The following is a 20,982-nucleotide window of genomic DNA, read 5'->3' as shown; positions in this document are numbered from 1 at the left end:
GTTCAATGGATTCCACACTGGAGAGAGTTTAGTGTAGTGTAATGTAGTAGGTAAGAGTAAGGACTTTTGGCACCAGACTTCCTGTGTAAAAATTCCATTTCTTACATTATGTTTGACCTTGGGCAAGTTCCTTAACCTCTGTCTACATCTGTAAAGTAGGACTAATAATATAGTATTGTTTTTCCTCCATATCTGTGAGGGGCTGGTGCCAGGACTCATAATTTGGATACTAAAACCCATGAATCCTCAAGTTCTTTATATAAAATGGTGAGCCAGGCATGGTAGTACATGCTTATAATCCTAGTACTTGAGAGGCTGAGACAGGAGAATTGCAAGTTCAAGGCTAGCCTCAGCAACTTAGCGAGGCCCTCAAATTAGTAAGATCCTGTTTTAAAATAAAAAATAAAATAGTTTTGGGTATAGCTCAGAGGTAAAATTCCCCTGGGTTCAATCCCCAGTATCCCCCCACACGTATAACATTTGCATATAATCTATGCACTTCTAGTATACTTTAAATCATCTCTAGATTAACTATAAAATCAAATGCAATGTAAATGTTCTGTAACAAGCTGATATATTGTTTAGAAAATAAAGACAAAAAAGGTTTGTACATGTTCAGTACAGATACAATTTTTAAAAAATGTTTTCAAACAAGATTGGTTGAATCCATGTACATAGAACCCACAAGATCAAAGGGTTTGACTGTACTTACATCATAGGTCTGTCATAAAGATTAAGTGGTAATTTATGAAAAGCGCTAAAAAATGTGCATGCCTGGGCACAGAGTAACCTTTATAAGTTATCGACAGCGTGGTCAACATCATCATCATCTAAAAACTATCCTGTGAAGAGTACCTCATACATTTCAAGAGCCTACCTATCACCTGGAAGTCTTGTTAAAAAGTAGACCAATTCAGTAATTCTGTGATGGAAGCTGAGATTCTTTCTTTTTTAAATTTTTTTTTATTTTGGTGGTACTAGGGATGGAACCTAGGGGCCTTCCACCTCTGAGCTACACTCCCAGACCTATTTTATATTTTATTTGGAAACAGGGTCTCTTAAGCCAGCTGAGGCTGGTTTCAAACCTGCGTGACCCTCCTGTCTAAGCCTCCCAAGCGTGGGATTACAACCGTGCACCACCACGCCCGGCTGAGATTCTTTATTTCTAACCAAGTTCCTAAGTGATGTCCATGTAACTAGTATTACTTTTAGCAACAAGAGAAACATTAGGAATTATTATTAATTACATTATGTTTGATAAAGTACAAAAAAATCATTTAAATAAAAATGTTACGTAAGAAAATGTCACACTGGGTGTGGTGGTGCAAGCTTGTAATCCCAGCATTCAGGAGGCTGAGACAGGAGGGTCGAGGTCGTGGCCAGCCTCAGCTACTTATGGAGGCCCTTTGCAACTCAGTGAGACCCTGTCTCAAATTGAAGAATAAAAAATAGGTCTGGGAGTGAGGCTCAGAGGTAGGTGCCCACTGGCTTCCATCCTCAGTATCGCAAAAACAAAACAAAACAAAACAAAAGAAAAAGAAAAAAAAGAGAAGAAAAAAGAAGAAAATGTCAAAACTTTTCAGAGATGCTCAAGGAATTATGCAGGAGTAAAATGACACTATACCTGGGATTCATTTCTGCAAACAACAAAAATTGTGAAACTTTTGTGACAAAATTTTAACTGGTGAGTTCTGGAAATAATGGATATTATTGTATTGTTCTATTTCTGTGAATGTTTAAAAGTTTCACAGTTATAAAATGTTTAAAAAGCTTCCATGTTCAAAGATTTTCCTGCTCCTGTATAGACTGCTTTTCTTTTTTATAGGCAAAGAAAATATTAACTTTGGAAAGACTTTCTCATAACAAAATATAGTGAAATCCATTCATTTCTATAATTACTATGTGTTAATAATTACAATAAAAGATTATTCTTACCCCCAGTGTAATAAAAATGTTCTCCTACATTGAAAATGAACACATAAAAAAAGATAAAAAAGAAACTAGCTTAATTTTTCTTCTCAAACTTCATTTTCTATTTTAAGGCTTTATAATTTTAGTACTAAAAGTTTAATATTTTTATTTAACTTCTTCCTTCTAACCTGCTACTTAGGTCTATCGGGTTCAAGCAAGATCTGCTGATATTTCTTGGAACTTAACTACTTACCTGTGGTTGCTCTGAAATGTTTTCAGAATGTGACTCATTCGTGACGCTGGTGACACTTAAAGGAGAGACTTCAAACGTGACATCATCTAGGCCAGGGATAGAGGACAACTGGGAAAAGCAAATTAGAATGGGTAGAAGAGAATAACTCTAGGAACATCAAGAAACACTTACATTTCTAGGTGTGAATTTTGTTAATAACTTTGTCCTAAGATTTAGTCCTATATAAACATTTTGAGTGTATCACTTCACAGGACATAAACTAAAAGTGAAAGGCATTCATACACAAAACATTGAAGTAATTTAGTTTATAACCATTCTTTTCCCTGAAATTATATCTTAAAATACAGAGAATGCCAGTCTAAGGACCGAGAGCATGGACTTTCGAGTCAGACTGGCTAAGTGTAAATCGTAGCTCTACTACATATAAGCTATGTGACCTTCTGCCAATCCTATGCTTCAAATTTCTTACCTGTAAACTAGAAATAAGAAAATATACTTTACAAGGTTGTTGTAAAGTATCTTTACTTAAAATACTTTGTACAAAAAAAGTGTTCTGTAGCACAATTTAAGTTTTAATTAACTGGGATATAATAAAATCCTAGCTTTACATCTTAATGTATGATGCAAACTTCGTTTTCACTTTTCTTTCTAAACATTTCTTGAATGTCAGACACTGCAGAGCGTGTGTCTGTAGTCCCAGCTACTTGGGATACTGGTATAAGAGAATCTCTTAGGCCTAAGAGTTTAAGGCCAGCCTGAGAAAAATCTTAAAATAATTTTTTTCTTTAAATGTTACCGATATGTGATATTTCTTATACACAATTTGTAATAGCCAAAATATGGAACCAACCCAGGTCTCCATCAACAGATGAATGGATTGCAAAACTCTGAGAAATACATACAATGGAATTCTACTTAGCCATAAAGAAGAACAAAATAATATCATTTGCAAGAAGATGGAAAGTCCTGGAGAGCATTATGTTAAGTGAGATCAGCCAAGCACAGAAGAAGGTAAATATGTTCCCTCTAATATGCCCAAACTAGGGAATGTAGAGGATACCAGTGGTACTCCAGGAAATGGAGGGAAAATACCAGCAAAGCTTGAATGGAAAAATAGGGGAGGAGGAAGACTGAACTTGATTAATGAGGGTCTACATATGAATATGGGTAAAATTATGAATATGGCATGGTTACCCTGGAAAATCATTGGTGGGAGGGGGGGAAGGGAAAACAGGGGCGGGTGGGGGGGGAGAGGGCATCAAGTATAGTTTAAATGTATACCATTTATGTTCAATAAAAAAAATGAGCTTACTGACAGCATTTCAACCTGGAATGGTTGAGCATTCAACACAAAATAGTTAAAGCACTTCGGGTTGCATTTGCAAGATCTATGCAAACCCTCTTTTCTGACTTTATCCTGGTAATCAATGATATGTATCTGTCAGATATTTGGCTACCTTTGGAGATTAACTCTTTGGCCATGGAAATAAATAAGATTAACTTGTGACCTTGGATGCTAATTCTATGAGAATACCCAGGCATTAAAGAAAGACACACAGTTTTAATCAAGAGTAATGACAACAGCAATGGTAATAAGATCTCAAGCAGCAGTACTCATTGAGAACTGCTGACTGAAGGCAGTACTTAGCACAGTGGCTGTGGACCAAATAGTGTCAAGTGGGTATGGCTCTGTATCTTGAACAGGGTGTTCAAGGCCAGGTATTTTAAACTGCTAGTACAGAGAAATGTTCTAAAAGAAATATAGTTGCTGAAGAGCATAGGAGATATAAAAAGAACAAACTAGACTCTGGTCCCGATTCTAAAGATATTAATATAATTTCTTCTTTCTCATAAATATTTAACAAATATTTAGATTAAATTCTAAAATTTGAGATTTAACTAATTCATAAAAACATAAAACCTGAGGCCGGGCGTGATGGCGCAAGCTTGTAATCCCCATGCTTGAGAGGCGGAGACAGGAGGATGGCACAGGTTCGAAGCCAGCCTCACTGGCTTAAGAGGCCCTGTTTCCAAAACAAAAAAATATAAATAGGTCTGGGAGTGTAGCCCGGAGGTAGAAGGGTTTCCAGGAATTCCAGTACCGCCAAAAAAAACCCCCAAAACATAAAAAGTGTACATTTTTATGGGATACCATTTCTTTGATAAAAAGATAAAATGTCAAAAATGTAGTGTTTTCCTTAACTTTACAAACAGGAAAAACACATGCACATACAATATGTTAAAAATGAAACCAAGTTAAAACAAATCAAAATATGCCATTATTACTTATCAAAATCTTAAAACTTTCAAATCAAAAGTCTTCCTTTTTTCCAGTTAACTTTTGCAATTTCTGACATCAAGTAGGTATTCTTCATTAGCATTTAAGATATTTGCAAATGGAAAATGGCTGATATCTGTAAATTTTGTTCTGGAGACATCTAAAGATATTATTACATGATAAATCATATAATGTATATAATTTATTTTGTATATGTGTTGTTACATGGTAAATTAAGTAATTTACATATTACATGTGTTATTATTATATGATAACTATTAAAGTAATTTTGAATTTTCCATCAAATTAAATGAACTATAGTACAACTCAGTTTGTTAATATGTTAATATTATGCTTTTGACTGGTCTAATAAAAAAATCCCAATCCATGTGTACCTTTTGCGTATTTGCTCTTTGTTCTGGGACTGAACCTAGAGAACTCAGCTCTGAGCTACATTCCCAGACCTTTCTATCTTTTGTTTGGAAACAAGGTTCTTACCAGGGCTGAGAGTCTTACCATGCAGCTGAGGATGGCCTTGAACCTGCGATCCTCCTGTCACTACACTGTGCCATTTTGTATTTGCAGGAGTTCCAAATACAATTAATGTATGACTGAGAAAGTTAGTTTACATACAGAAAAGCTTATGCTACATAGTTAGAAATACAAACCTTTGCATCTAAAATGTTAAGAGTTGTTTCAATTTGCTGGATCCGGAGAGAAAGGTCTGCCAGTTTCTGGGGGGGGAAATAGAGGCATAAATAAGATGAGCTGAGTGTGATGGCGCACGCCTGTAATCCCTGCGCTTGGGAGGCTGAGGCAGGAGGATCGCACAGGTTCGAAACCAGCCTCAGCTACTTAGTGAGGCTATCAGCAACTTTGTGAGACCCTGTTTCCAAATAAAATATTAAAAAAGGGCTGGGAGTATAGCCCAGAGGTGGAAAGCCCCTGGGTTCTACCCCCAGTACCACCAAAAAAAAGATGGGGATAGTGGTGCACGCTTGTAATTGCAGTACTGAGACAGGAGGACTGCAGGTTCAGACAGCTTCAGCAACTAGTGAGACTTTCATCAACTTAACAAGACTCTGTTTCAAAAAATAAAATAAAATAGAGCTGGCGACATAGCTTAGAGGTAGAATGTCCCTGGGCTCAATTCCCTAGTACCACGCACACATAAATAATAAAATGTTCGCTTCAAACTATTAAAAAGCAAGCCAGGCATAATGGTGTACACTTGTAATCCCAGTACTTGGGAGGCTGAAACGGGAGGATTGCAGGTTCGTGACCAGCCTCAGGAACTTGTGAGCCTTCCGCAACTTAGTGAGACCCTGTTTCAAAATAAAGAATAAGCCAGGCATGGTGGCACATGCTTGTAATCCCAGCACTTGGGAGGCAGAGGCAGGAGGATCGCACAGGTTCAAAGCCAGCCTCGGCTACTTAGTGAGGCTCTCAGCAACTTAGTGAGACCCTGTTTCCAAATAAAGTATAAAATAGGTCTAGGAGTATAGCCTGGAGGTAGAAAAGCCCCTGGGTTCCACCCTCAGTATCACACACACAAAAAAAGTAAAATAGGGCTGGAGTTACAGATTGGAGGTAGAATGTTCCTGAGTTCCATCCTCAATAACACACACACACACACACACACACACACACACACACACACTCATTCACATACACACAACTTAAAAGAACAAAGAATAGATATAAAAATCATAAAAACCATGGTTTAATTATTTGCCATTTCCCAATATACTACTGCCACATGAGTAGGAATGGGAACTCTCTTATCTTTATTAGAACCATTCAGTTATTTCATAAAATCATATTCACTAAAAAGTTTTATATTCTGCCTTAAAAAAAACCTCATTACTAGAGCAATAAACAATCACGGTAACCAAAATATAAACTCAACCCAGGACAGAGTCTTTTGTTCACTGGTGTACTCCCAGTTCTCAGAACAGTACCTGAAAGTTAATAGGAGCCTAATAATTATCTGCTGATGAATTAAGAAATTCTTCATAGACAATAAGAAGAAGAACAAAAATCAGGCAAAGACAGCTTAGTACAGCATCTGCCTTTATAAATTATTTTAATACATAAACATATCCAGGATGACCCAAATTCAAACTTCTCAAAGTACAAAAAGTAAAAGGGATACAAGTAGAAGTTGAACAATTCACTTTGGAAAGAATCACAAGGGAAAACATTGCAAAGAGTACTAAAAAAGCAAAAAGAGGCAATCTATTATCCACATTCAAAAAAGACCAGAACAAGGAGCTTGTTGCTCTCATTTCTCTGTACAATTAAATTGTCTGTATTCATATATATACACCCACACAAATAAAAATAGCATTATAAAATACAACCTAGAAAGAGCATCTATTTAAAACTCCCAATACCGGGCTGGGTACAGCTCAGTGGTAGTGTTTACCTAACATGCAAGAGGCCCTGGGACTGATCCCTATTACCAAAAGAAACAAACAAACAGAAAAAATAAAAACCTCAATCTTAAGCATTATTATATTAGGTTACACAGTCAAAAAGAGGTCAAAAGGAGGTGGGCATTTGCTTGTTTGCAGACAGGCAGCAAGACCCTTTCTAATAAGCAGAACCTTAACATTCTGAGATATAGTCATATGCCCATAAATAGAAGGAGTAAAATCCTGAGCATAAGCACAGAGTAGGTAGTGCTTCTTCACAGGACACACTGTGTGTGTGGTGGGGGAGGTACTGGGGATGGAACCCTAGGGCATTCTACCTCAGAGCTACACCTCCAGCCTTATTTTATTCTTTTGTTTTAAAGCAGGGTCTCATTATGCTGTCGAGGCTGGCCAGGAACCTGCAATCTCCTGTCTCAGTCTCCCAAGTACTGGGATTACAAGCATGTGCCACCATGCCTGGCTCATAGGACACGTTTTTGTTGCTGTTTTGAGACAGTCTCACAATGTTGCCTAGGCTGGCCTAGAACTGGGTCCAAGTGACCTTCTCTGAGCCTCAAGCAGGCACAAGCCACATGGTGGGCTCTGATCTTTGAAAACAAAACAAAAACACTTTGCAAAGCTGCTTTCTTATATTGACTTTTTTGCCTTTTGCAAACTGGAATGTAGATGTGTCAATATTCCACCTCAGAGCTTGTGGGTGAGAACTCTCTGTGGATGGTGGGTCAGCAATAGGAAGAAACTGCTCGTCTGCTGCTCTGACAACTGGACTAGCCAGTCTGGTATATGAGAGATACACAATTCACTTTTACTTAAGATTACTTGTATTCTGTACTTTGTTACAGTGTCACATCATTTCTCATACCTAACACAAAGCGCCTAGCTACAGAACACATTTTTAAAATGAGTATATTGAGCCGGGCATGGTGGCGCACGCTTGTAATCCCCGCGCTTGGGAGGCGGAGACAGGAGGATCGCGCAGGTTCGAAGCCAGCCGTGCTGGCGTAAGAGACCCTGTTTCAAAAATATAAAATAGGTCTGGGAGTGTAGCCCGGAGGAAGGAGGGCTTCCAGGAACCCAGTACCACCAAAAAAAAAAAAAAAAAAAGAGTATATTGATATCCACAAAGTTATATCTAGAAATGCATCAGAATCTAGTTCCCCCCCACCCACCCAGTGGTACTGGGGGTGGAACCCAGAGGCTTTCTACCTCCAGGCTATACTCCCATATATATATATATAAATATATATATATTTTTATTTGGAAACAGGGTCTCTTAAGCCAGCGCGGCTGGCTTTGAAGCTAAGTGATCCTCCTGTCTCCGCCTCCCAAGCACAGGGATTACAAGCGTGCACCACCACGGCCGGCTTCCCAGACCTATTTTATATTTTATTTGGAAACAGGGTCTCACTAAGTTGCTGAGAGCCTCACTAAGTAGCTGAGGCTGGCTTTGAACCTGTGCGATCCTCCTGTCTCAGCCTCCCAAGAGCGAGGATTACAAGCATGTGCCACCACACCTGGTGTTGAATCTAGTTTTAATAGCAGTAAGTTAAGTTTAATCTTAACTTCTAGCATTTGTTCACATAGACTTTTATGTAAATATAATTATAAGATATATCATAAATGATGACCCCTCCTCAAAATTACAGGTATCTGCTGGGCGTAGTGGCGCCCGTGAGAGGCAGAGACAGGAGGATCACCAGGTTCGAAGCCAGCCTCGCTGGCTTAAGACACGCTGTTTCCAAATAAAAATATAAAATAGGTCTGGGAGTGTAGCCCAGAGGGAGAAGGGTTTCCAGGAACCCCAGTACCACCAAAAAAAAAAAAAGAAAAAAAAATATATATAATTATAGGCATCTTCCCCAAAGCATGAAAATTCAATTTTGGCCAATTTAATCAGACTTTGAATTAACAAAAGAAGAAAATTTGTAACAAGTTAATTTGCAAAATAAATGAGAAATTTTAATTTACTTAAAACAATAAAGTGGTTTGATTAAAGAAAACACATGAAAAAACAAAAACTGAATTAAACCTTTAAGTTTGTTTCAATATACCTATATAAATATGTACTTTTAAGCAATAATCATCATCATTGTAAACATAGGAAATATTGTGCATGATACTGAACCTGCAACATATCATTGACATCTCACACCAAATCAGGAGATGGTAAGAACTATTGTGCTTATTTTATTTTATTTATTTTTATATATATTTTATTTATTGAAAGTAAATGTTATACATTTAATCTGTATTTGGTGCCCCCTCTCCTCCCCTATTTTTCCTTCCCCCCTCCCAACAATTAATACCCAGGCTAACCTTGCTATATTCGTACTTTTACACCTATTTGGAAGTAGCCCCTCATCAATCAAGTTCAGCCTCCTTCCTCTCTTAGTTTTCCATTCAAACTTTGCTGAGGTTTCCCTTCCATTATCTGGATTCCCTCTGGTATCCCCAATGCTCGCTCATTTGGGCATATTAGAGGAAACATATGTCCCTTCTCTTTTTGTGTTTGGCCGATCTCACTTAACATAATGTTTTCCAGCACTTTCCATCTTCTTACGAATGACGTGATTTTGTTCTTCTTTATAGCTGAATAGAATTCCATTGTGTGTATTTCCCATAACTTTGCAATCCATTCATCTGTTGATGGGGGCCTAGGTTGTTTCCATATTTTGGCTATTACAAACTGTGCTGCTGTGAACATGGGTATGCATATGTTGCTGTAGTTCTCTGTTTTCAATCCCTTTGGAAAAATACCCAGGAGTGGTATAGCTGGATCATATGGTGGATCTATTCCCAGTTTTCTAAGGAATCTCCACACAGATCTCCATAGTGGCTGTTGTGCTTATTTTAAAGAGAAGAAAACTAAGTCTTCATGTAAGTAATACATCCTGAACTCAAACACTTGAACTCCAGAGACAATAATCTTTATTAGATACTACTTCTGAGAGAATTTTATAGTACTTTTAAAGTTTAAAAGTAATATTTGGAAACAGGGTCTCTTAAGCCAGTGCGTCGGACTTCGAACCTGTGCCATCCTCCTGTCTCCGCCTCCCAAGCACAGGGATTACAAGCGTGTGCCACCATGTCCAGCTTTATAGTACTTTTAAAGTTTATAGAATTTTATAAACATGATGGTAAATTTGGGGGGGATTGCACAGGCAGAATTTTTGTTATTCAGAACTAATAAATGATCAGTCTATTTCTCACTAGGATGCTACTATGCTATAAACAGTGGGAAACAATTTTTTTTATGATCTTATTTCCTAAGGTAGAGGATTATTCATTTACCTGGAATTATTTTTAAAAATTGATACTAAAGGATCTTCAGGATTAGATCAAATAACTAAATTATCATTAAAATGGGTGCTCAGATTCAAACAGGATAGTCTGAGGGCTGAAATACAGATTTTTGTAAATAAGGGACTGAGAATGAAAATTTATTTGGAGCTCCAACCCCCCCCCTTTGTGCATTACTAGGGATAAAACATATCTATAACAAAACACATAATAAAACATATTTATAACAAAATTAGATTGCATAAATGATTTATTCATGTAAGATATGAGAGATACTGATCTAAGCATCAATATGCTTTAATTTATAATCTTTTATCTAAATGTCCTTGCAAATTTTAACAGGCAGTGGCAGGCCACACCAGTGCTAGACCAACTTCTGCCTCTGTAGACTCCAGTCCTGTCTCACCACCATCCCAACCCCAAGGGCCCCAAGCTCTAGACCAATTCAAGGCTCACGAAGGTCAAAGGATCAGTGCCCAAAGACTGTCTCCAGGCCCACACCAGAGCCAGGCCACCTCCAGAGGCTCTTGGGTCAGAACAGCCCCAGGTAACTGGTTGATATCCACAGCACCAGGCTCCTGGCCAACCCAGATGGCCTAACAGACCTGGCCAGGTGTGGGTCCTGGGTGCCCATGGACGCAGGCTCCATGACTGCCACTGCACCAGGATGACTCTGGCTCCATGCTGAGTCCCTTAACCTCAGGCTGTGCTGGAATTGGGTCAGGCATGTATGTTCCAGTAGATTCAGCAGACCCTGATGCCAGGATAACACGACAGACCAAGGCTCCAGGACAACTCTTGCAAAGCCACACTCCAAGTCAGCCACAGTGGACCCAAGGCCTAGGCTTGCCGACGTAGACTCGGGTTCCAGGCCCAGCCCAGCCCCAATCAGGCCTGACCTAGTGCTTGTCAGAACTCTGCAGATCCAGGCTCAAGGTCTAGTTCAGAGCCACATCAGCCCCTGTGGACCCAGGCTTCAGGGCCTCCCTTAGAGATTCAGGCCTCAGGGCTATCTATGTGGGGCCAATCCTGGGTCTACCTCAGGATCCGAGCTCAAGGTATAACTAGGGAAGAGAAAGAGCTGTACTCAAAAATGGATAAACACTGATGCAAGACATCAAAGAGACAAATAAATGAAAAGATATTCTATGGTCATGGATTGAAATAATTAACATTGTTAAAATGTCCATACTACCCAAAGTGATCTACAGATTCAATGCAATCCCTACCAGAATCCCAATGATACTTTTCACAGAAGTAGGAAAAAAGAGAAAGAAGATTCACAAACACACACACACACACACACACACACACACACACACACACACACACAGAAAAAGAGGCTGGATTCACCAAAACAATCCTGAGCAAAAACAACATAGCTAGAGAGGTCACAATACCTGATTTGAAAATGCACTGCAAAACAATGTAAATATATATATAAATTGGCTTTAAAACAAGACACATGTAACAATGGAATAAATAGAAAGAGTGAGTATGTAGGAATAATCCATGCATTTAATCAACTGATTTTCGACAAGGATGCCAAGAACTCACAACAGTCTCTTCAATAAATGTATGTTAGGGCAACTGGATAGCCACATGCAGAATAAAATTAGAGTATTATCTCACACAACACACAAAAATCAACTCAAAGTGGTTTGAAGCCTTAACTGTAACACCCAACAGGAAAACATAAAGAAAAAGCTCTATAACACTTAATGGGTAATGATTTTTTTTATATGACCTCAAAAGCAAAAGTGGAAAAATGAAATTACATCAAACTAGATAGTTTCTGCAGAGGAAGGGGAACGATCAAAAGAATAAGGATGTAACTTACAGAATAGGAGAAAGTATTTGCAAAGCACTTATTGGGTAAAGAATTAATATCTAAAATATATAAGGAACTCTAATAATTCAATAGCAAGAAAACAAGTAATTCCATTATAATACAGACAATAATTCTGAACAGACATTTTTCAATAGAAGACACACACACACAGAAAAGCTTAACAAAGCTGATCATTATTTAAAAAATGAAGACTGGAGCACAATGAGGTATTGCCTTACAATTCTAAGAATGGCTATTATTGAAAAGATAAGTGATAGCACATGTCTGTAATCCCAGTACTTGGGAGGCTGAGACAAGAGGATCATAGGTTTGCAGCTAGCCTCAGCAATTTAACAAGGCCCTCCACAACTTAGTGAGAAATAAAAAAATTAAATAGGGTTGGGGGTGAAGCTCAGAGGTCGAATACCCCTAGGTTCAAACCCTAGTATCACAAAAACAAAAGCAAAAAAAGATAAAAAAAACAATAAATGTTAACATGAAGGTAAAGAGAATCTTTGTATATTGTTGTTGTGAATATAAATTAATATAGCCTTTTTGAAAGTGAGTATGTAGATTTCTCAGAAAAATAAAAAATGGAGCTACCATATGATCCAGTCTTTCGACTACTGGATTAATACCCAAAGGATATAAAATGAGTCTGCAGAAGAGATACATCTGCATGTACATGTTCACTGCAGTATTGTTTTCATAACAGCCAAGATACACTATCCACCTAATTGACCATCAACCAATGAATAAATAAAGAAAACGGGGTATTACATTTAATGAACACCACTCAACTTTTAAAAAGAAGGAAATCCTGTTATTCGTGAAAACAAGGATGATCCTCGAAGACATTGTGTTAAATGAAATAAGCTGGCACAGACAAATATTTCACAATCCTACTTCTATGTGAAGTATAAAAAAGTCAAATTCAGCCTGGCATGGTGGTGCACGCTTGTAATCCCAGTAGTTCAGAGGCTGAGATAGGAGGATAGCAGTTCTCGGACAATCTCAGCTATTTAGTGAGGTCCTTTGCAACTCAGTGAAACTCTGATTCAAAATAAAGAATAAAAAATAGGGCTGGGAGTGTAGCTCCGAGGTAGAATGCCCCTGGGTTCCATTCTAGTACCAAAAAAAAAAAAAAAAGGGTGGTCTGACTTCTAAGCCTTTCTAGTCAATTAATTCTATATCTTATTTATTTATGTATTTATGTATGTATGTATGTATTTATTTTGCGGTACTGGGGATGGAACTCAGGGGCATTCTACCTCTGAGCTACACCCATGGGCCTATTTTTTTATTCTTTATTTTGAAATAGGGTCTCACTGAGTTGCAAAGGACCTCGCTAAGAACCCGTGATCCTCCTGTCTCAGCCTCCCAAATGCTGGGATTACAAACGTGCAACAACGCTCGGCTTCTATATCCTATTTAGAGAAGCAGTAGTGTAAGAAACACTCACTGGAAGTAAGTCCCTAGTACTAGTCTTATCAATATATAAAATACATTTAATTGAGCCCCTTATTCTATCGGCAATCATACTTCACTTTTTCTCAGTAGATAATACAACAGCTAGAATGCTACTGATTGATTGTGGTACTGGAGATTGAACCCAGGGGCATTCTACCTCGGAGCTATATCCCAAGCCCTATTTTTCATTCTTCATTTTGAAACAAGGCCTCGCTAAGTTGCAGAGGGCCTCACTAAGTAGCTAAGGCTGTCCATGAACCTGTAATCTTCCTGTCTCAGCCTCCTAAATCCTGGGATTACAGGCATGTACTACCATGCCTGGCTCAACAGCCAGAATTTTAAACAAGTGAAAAGAGTTTCCCTGTTTCCATGCAATTTTATTTTGTTAGTAACACATCTAACAAAAACTCTGCTTGCTAAGGCTACAGAGGATGTTCAATTGATTTACCTGTGAATTACATAGACGTCCCATGATTTGTAATTCTCTTTTTAAAAATTCAGTTTCACCTTTTTTCTCATTTTCCTCCCTGTTGTGTGTGTGTGTGTGTGTGTGTGTGTGTGTGTGTGTACGCACACACAGACAAAGATGGAATCCAGAGGTGTGCCTCTGAGCTACAGCCCCTGTTAGTTTGAAACAGGGTCTCACTACTCACTGAGTGCTGAAGGCGTCCTAGGTTGCTGAGACTCACCTAAAACCTGCAATCCACTTGTCTCAGCCTCCAGAGTACTGGAATTACAGGCGTACATTACCACCCTTTCTCTTTTTTTGGCTTAAGACAGAGAGAGATTCCTGGATCTGGTACTTAATCCTTAACTCAGCGCTTAATCCTCACTTCTCAAGTCTTTTGCAGAAAGTATTTTTACTCCCATAATGATATTTGCTACTAAAGTATGGCTAGGATACTTCTTTTGAATCAGGATTGTAAAATAATTTTAGCATCAACTGAAACAATGAGTACTTTAAAATGTAAACCTTTGGGATAGGAGGAGTAGTAACAAATTTCCATAAAATGTTTTAAACTGTGAGATACTCAATTTCCTTTTGTTCTCTTTAATTACAATAAGCTCGACTGAACTACCTTAATAAGGTTCTAGAATACTAATTCAGCAGAGGTAGGATGTAGGATCAGATAGTATCAGAATCACAGAGGAGCTAAAGGAGGGTCAGCAAAATGGGGTAACAAGAAATCAGGGTATGTGAATAGACTGGAATTCTTCTTTTATTCCATTTTTCAACCTAGAAACCTTTCAATCACAAGGTGATTTCTAGAACATTCTATAAGCCAGTGTCCCAGGACCTACCTCCTCACAAACTGTAGAAAAGCGGTTGAGGAACTGTACAGTGTGTACCACAAATTGATTTAGAAATGCCACCGTTCTTTTCTGTTGAATAGCTGGTACCTGTGTTACATAAAAAACAAACACGATTCACACAAATGCACACCGTGCAGCGCTTTGGCATTTAGACACCGTTCATGGGGCCTTCTGCTGTGTGTCAGGAGTTTCTTGAAGAACTGAGAGTAGATCTAACTTCACTGACTTATTTTCCTAAGCTGTGGGTGGGATGCTAGGTTATGATAGTTTTTAGAAAGGGCTCTAGATTCCAATGTTAGCAGGGAAAGCATCGCACGTAAACACACACACACACACACACTTGGGGGCCGAGTAAAAGAGGCAGAGTTACAGGACACAGCTAACTAGTCTGGGCCTCCAGCAGGTCCGTCTTGGGCAGAAACACATGACGTGGGAAGGCAAGCACGCCATCTCCTCAATCAGCTCAGGAATTGTGGGGCTCTCTCTGCGGACGCCAGAAGAAGAGAGTCGCGGGGCCAGGGGAAGGGCCAGGGGGCCTGGAGGGCGCCTCTCCCTGGGACCCGGGCGCCCCTTCCCCATCCTCCTCCCCGGTCGCGGGAAGTTCAACTCGGTGTTTACAAACCTTGGTCAGGTCAATGCCCGACCCCATGAGTGGAAGCCCGTCCTCATCCATCTCCTCTGCGGGCGGGGGGACCTCGAGCTCACTCTCTAGCCCCTCCCAGATGGAGCCCACCCAACCCGGTGACTGCGCCCCAGATCCGCCCCAAGTCCCCGCCTCCGAGCCCCTTCCTGCCGGAAGGAAACGGCTCGCCCGCCAATCCCTGGGCCGCTTCCGGAGAGCCCGCCCCCTCCCTCTGCGGGCTGGGATTGGTAGTTTACGACCTGGATTGTGACGTCACCTGGGGGGGCGCTGCGGAGGACCCCGGAGCTGAGCTGGTGTCCTAACTAGGAAGGGGAGGTGGCTCGGGTGTGGGGGAGTCGAAGAAAAAGGAAAAGGAAAAGAAAAAAAAAAAAAAAAGAAGTTTGCATCTACTTCAGGTTTTTTCCTCCATTGCCCTTTGTGTTATATAAATAGCTCTGTCATTTAAGAACGTTTTGTTTTGAAATCCTAGTAAGTGCAGGGCGTGGTGGCGCATGCTTGTAATCCCAGCATTTGGGAGGCTGAGACAGGAGAATCGCGGTTTGCTGACAGCCTCTGCTGCTTAGAGGCCCTGTGCAACTCAGTGAGACCCTGTTTAAAAAAAAAAAAAAAAAAAAAAAAAAGACTAAAGAGGACTGTGGGTGTAGTTTGGAGGAGTGCCCCTGGCTTCCATTCCTAGTACCGCAAAAAAAAAAAAAAAAAAAGAAAGAAAGAAAAGAAAAGAAAAAAGAAGATAAAAGAAATCCTACTAAGAGCAGAATAGTCTGCTAGGCCCCGTAGGGACTACAAAAATTGGTCACAGTGAGTCTCCTGCAGTAGAAGGTTTATCCTCTGAAGGAAGAAATAAGATCTGTTTCTAAAGGTGTTTAAAATATTAAATAACATGAAAATGACAGGAATCTCAAGGTCCATCTCCATCAGAGCTCTTAGTTATATCAGATGCATTCATTACCTATGTGCAGAAATGTCTGGAAAGGAATCTTTTTTTTTTTTTTTTTTTTTTTCAGAAGCACTGAGTCCCAACACGAGACTTAAAATATCCAGTAAGGCATGTTATAAACAAACACTGTTATGGTTTGGGTTAAAATGTCCCACAAATCTCATGTCTTAGGCAGTGTAGCCAGGTTCAGAGGTGGGAGATGCCTGAGAAGGTGGGGCCACTGATGGCCAGGATAGAAAATGTCCCCAGCCACTTTCTCTTTTTATCTGCTTCGTGCTACCATGAGGTAATTGCAGTCTTTCTTTTTATGCCATGCCCTAAAGCCCTGCTGCCACGAGCTGGCTGAATATGGACTGACTTCTGAAACGTTGAGCCCTAAAATAAACCTTTCTTTTTCTAGGTTGTGCTTGACAGGTGTTTGGGTCAGAATGAAAAATCCAGGCTCTGTTCCATTTACAGAAAAAAGGCAGACTACATTTAGTATAATTCTTGAGGGCTCTAGTATTTTCAAAATGGTAGAGGAGCATTGGCTTCGACTTTAACACACCAGCTGCATCAGTATCTAAAGAGCCAGCTCGTCCTTTGAAACTTTGAAGGCAGGCATTGACTTTTCTCTAGCTCTGAAACCCACTATGGCATCCTCTTCCGATAGAAGGCTGTTTTGTCTACTTTGAAAATCTGTTATGAGTCACCTTTACCAATGGTCTTAGCTAGATTTTTCTGGCTAACTTGCTTCATTTTCTACAGCAGCGCTTGCCGCTCCACCACACACTTTCAAGCTATGGAGATGGCTTCTTTCCTATAATGCCATGAACCAACGCCTGCCAGCTTCCAGCTTTTCTTCTCCAGCTTCCTCACCGTTCTCAGTCGAGAACTGAAGAGTCGGGGTCTTTGTCTGGAAGAGGCTTTGGTTTAAGAGAATGTCATGGCAAGTGTGAACTTCTGTCCAGACATTTTGCTTTCTTATCATTTCTGTAGTCAATGGAGTAGCATTTTTAATTTCTTTCAAGAACCCTTCCTTTATATTCACATCTTGGCTGTTTGATGCAAGAGGTCAAGCTTTTGGTCTGTCTTAGTTTTCAGGGTGCCTTTCCCACTCAACTTAATCATTTTTAGCTTTCGATTTAAAGAGACTTTTGGGGGTTTTTTTGTTTTGTTTTTGTTTTGTTTTGTTTTTTGTGGTACTGGGGTTCCTGCAAGCCCTTCTACCTCTGGGCTACACTCCCAGACCTATTTTTACATTTTTATTTGGAAACAGGGTCTCCTAAGCCAGCGCGCATGGCTGGCTTCGAACCTGCGCGATCCTCCTGTCTCTGCCTCCCAAGCACAGGGATTACAAGCGTGCGCCACCACGCCCGGCCTGATTTAAAGAGACATTTGACTTCCTTTCCCTTGAGCACTTAGGAGCCATTGTAGGGGTTCTTAGTTGGTCTAATTTGTTTTTTTGTGGTACTGGGGGTGGAACCCAGAGGCTCTTCTACCTCTGGGCTATACTCCCAGACCTATTTTATACTTTATTTGGAAACAGGGTCTCACTAAGTTGCTGAGAGCCTCACTAAGTAGCTGAGGCTGGCTTTGAACCTGTGTGATCCTCCTGTCTCAGCCTCCCAAGCACGGGGATTACAAGCATGTGCCACCACGCCCGGCTCTAGTTGGTCTTAATTTCAATATTGTTGTGTCTCAGAGAATAGAGAGAGAGAGAGAGAGAGAGAGAGAGAGAGAGAGAGAGAGAGAAGTGGTCAGTTGATGAAGCAGTTGGGACACAGACAATATTTACATTCATAATCTTTTATTAGAGTGACTTGTGGCTCCTCCAAACAATTGCAATAGTAACATCAAAGATCACTGATCAGAGATCACCATAACAGATAAAATAGTAATGAAATGCTTTGAAATTGCTTGAGAATTGCTAAAATGTGGCATAGAGAGAGACAAGAAGTTGAAAAATGGTGCTGACAGACTTGCATCACACAGGGTTGCCACTAATCCTCAATTAGTAAAAAAAAAAAAAAAAAAAAAAAAAAAAAACCAAAAAAACAACCACAGTATCTGCAAAGCTCAATAAATCAAAAATGCAACAAAACGAGGCGTGCCTGAACTGTACCAGTGCCACAGCCATAAATAAGATAAGCATATGACACTTCTAGGCAGCTGTACTTATGTTTTGTTTTTTCCCCTTGATAAAGTCCATACAAGTTGGAATTTTTCCATTAGACTATAAATTCCTTGGGGGTAAGAACGATTATTTTCTTATGTCTCCTCAATTAGTAACAGTCACTCTGCTTTTCAGTGAAGACTCATTAATAATTTTAATATGCAGTTCTGAGGGCTTCTTATGATCCGGGCCTGGTGCCCAGCATTAGAGACATCCTTCTATTCACCTACCCATCCACTCAACAGATAGTCCCTACTATGTGCTAAGCACTGTTATATAAATCAGGGAAACAGCAGTGCATTAGAAGAGACAAAAATATGCCCTTATAAATGTAATGGAAAACAAACAAGTAACCAGATATTAAGTTGCTTCTAGTCTAGATTGAGAGAGAGAAAAATGAATAGCAAATGATAGTATAATAAAGGCTAGGCTAAGGTATGCTCTGAGGACGAGCACCTAACAGATTAATGGAACTAGGGTAGCTGATGCCTGAGCTGAGTTTTGAAAATACAAAAGTTGAGGGACTTCCGGGAAGATGGCGACCGAGAAAAGCGGGGCTTAAGAGTCCCGCTAACAACCAATCTCCATTACCACAAAAAGAGCGCCTTTCATAGCCAGAAAACACCATCACCAGAAAAACAAAAAAACCACCAGGCTCCAGAGAGAAAGCGGACTGAGAACAGAGCTCAGGGCCACAGAGGAGACACACGCGCCCGAGGACACGGCAGCAGCGCCATACTGCCGGCGGCAGCAGCGAACTCAGCGGACGGCTACAGCAAGCCGAGGTGAGCCGATGCGGAACAGCCAGGTGGGATCTTTCGGCGCAGACAGCATTTAAAGCTCCCAGTGGCTGAGCTCAGCACACGCTGCAGGGATTCAGAGTGGAAATCAAAACCAGAGAAGAAAAAATACACCAGCCTCATGGCCGAGGGCGTGGCAGAGGCGCCATATTGCCACCGGCGGCGGCAGCAGCAGTGAATTCACCGAGTCCAGTACAGCTACATCTACGTACTCAAGAACAGTGAGTCAAATTGCGGGCCACAGAGGAGAAATCCCAGTATTGTGCCTCCTGGGACTTGACCCAGTGAGGGAGTGGTGGTGGCAGAGATATCACACCATAGGAGAGCGTGCAACCTGGCACCCCCCATAGTTTAAAGCAGCCTCTATCGACTCCCTGGGTCGGAGACTCTGTGATACAACCCAGTAAAGGAGTAGTAGGGTCTGAGATAATACAGACTCGAGATCCAGAGCACCTTAAGTGAAGCCATAGTGACCCAAGGGAAGAACCCAGAGAAGGCACAAACCTCCGAAATCATGGGAAAGAGGAATAACACTGAAGTAATGAATGTGCACAACCCCACAACATCAGAACCTGATAAAACAGAAAATCAGAGATTTCTAGAAGATCAAATCAGGAAAATAACTGTAGAAATAATAGAGGTGCTTCGAAAAGAACTCAGAGAGAGCCAAAAAGAGATAAAGGATGCAATTAATGAAGTAAAGGCCTCAATTCAAAGCACAAACAACCGATTAGACCACATGGAGAACAGAATCTCGCTCTTAGAAGATGAGCAATCCAAAAATGAATGCATAGTTTCTAATCTAGAAAAAGATATCCAACAGCAGGAATCTGACATTGAAGAAATATGGGCCCATCTTAAGAGAGCTGACCTAAGAATAATTGGAATAGAGGAGGGAAAAGAAAGTGATACCAAAGGGATCAACAATCTCTTCAAGGAAGTAATAGCAGAAAATTTTCCAAATATAGAGCAAGAGGTTGATACACAGATCCAGGAAACTTATAGAACTCCCTTTAGACAGGATCCGAGAAGAGGATCCCCACGCCATATAATTGTCAAAATGACCAATGTGGAAGCCAAGCAGAGAATCTTAAAGGCAACAAAAACAAAGGGCCAAGTGACATTCAGAGGCAAACCAATTAGAATCACTCCAGACTTCCCAAACCAAGTCATGAGAGCCAGAAGGGCTTGGAGTAACATATTCCAAACTCTGAAAGAAAACAACTTCCAGCCAAAAATTTCCTACCCAGCAAAACTTTCTATCAAATTAGATGGAGAAATAAGAAGCTTCCATGACAAACAGAAACTGAAGGAATTTATGTCTTCAAAACCAGCGCTAGAGAAAATACTCAAAGAGATTAACTACATAGAAGAAATAGGTAACACTCACCAGAACCAGAGAAAGAAGAGTTTCCATCCAACAGACAACTAAGATTGGTTATCTGTGGAGATTCATTATTTATGTTAGTCTTTTACCTATCTCTAAATTGTATTGTTTGCCTTTATTGTTGTTAATTTTTAGGATTTCTAGTTGGAATATTAATATACCTTCAGATATAGCATTTGGAAATATTTTATCCCATTCTATTAGTAACTGTTAACTCTGTTTACATTGTCTTTGGATATACAATATGTTTTTTATTTTTTTAGGG

At 40.0% G+C, this 20,982-nt stretch overlaps 1 protein-coding gene across 2 annotated transcripts in view; it reads right to left on the bottom strand.

The window, feature by feature from the left end:
* Positions 1-15,468, bottom strand: part of WASHC3 (WASH complex subunit 3) — a gene marked incomplete at both ends in the record, with an annotated part of 46,418 nt that extends 30,950 nt beyond the window's left edge. For both annotated transcript variants that reach the window (XM_080705623.1, XM_080705624.1), the window contains 4 exons: positions 2,165-2,272; positions 5,111-5,176; positions 14,784-14,882; positions 15,418-15,468. In XM_080705623.1, coding sequence (XP_080561749.1) covers positions 2,165-2,272; positions 5,111-5,176; positions 14,784-14,882; positions 15,418-15,468 — 324 coding nt within the window. The remainder of the gene's footprint in view (positions 1-2,164; positions 2,273-5,110; positions 5,177-14,783; positions 14,883-15,417) is intronic.
* Positions 15,469-20,982: the final 5,514 nt, after the last annotated feature.

Source organism: Muscardinus avellanarius (genome assembly GCF_963383645.1).
Source record: "Muscardinus avellanarius genome assembly, chromosome: 11".
Classification (NCBI taxonomy): Eukaryota; Metazoa; Chordata; class Mammalia; order Rodentia; family Gliridae; genus Muscardinus; species Muscardinus avellanarius.
Note: the sequence above shows the minus strand (reverse complement) of the source record. Positions and strands in the feature narration are given on the sequence as shown.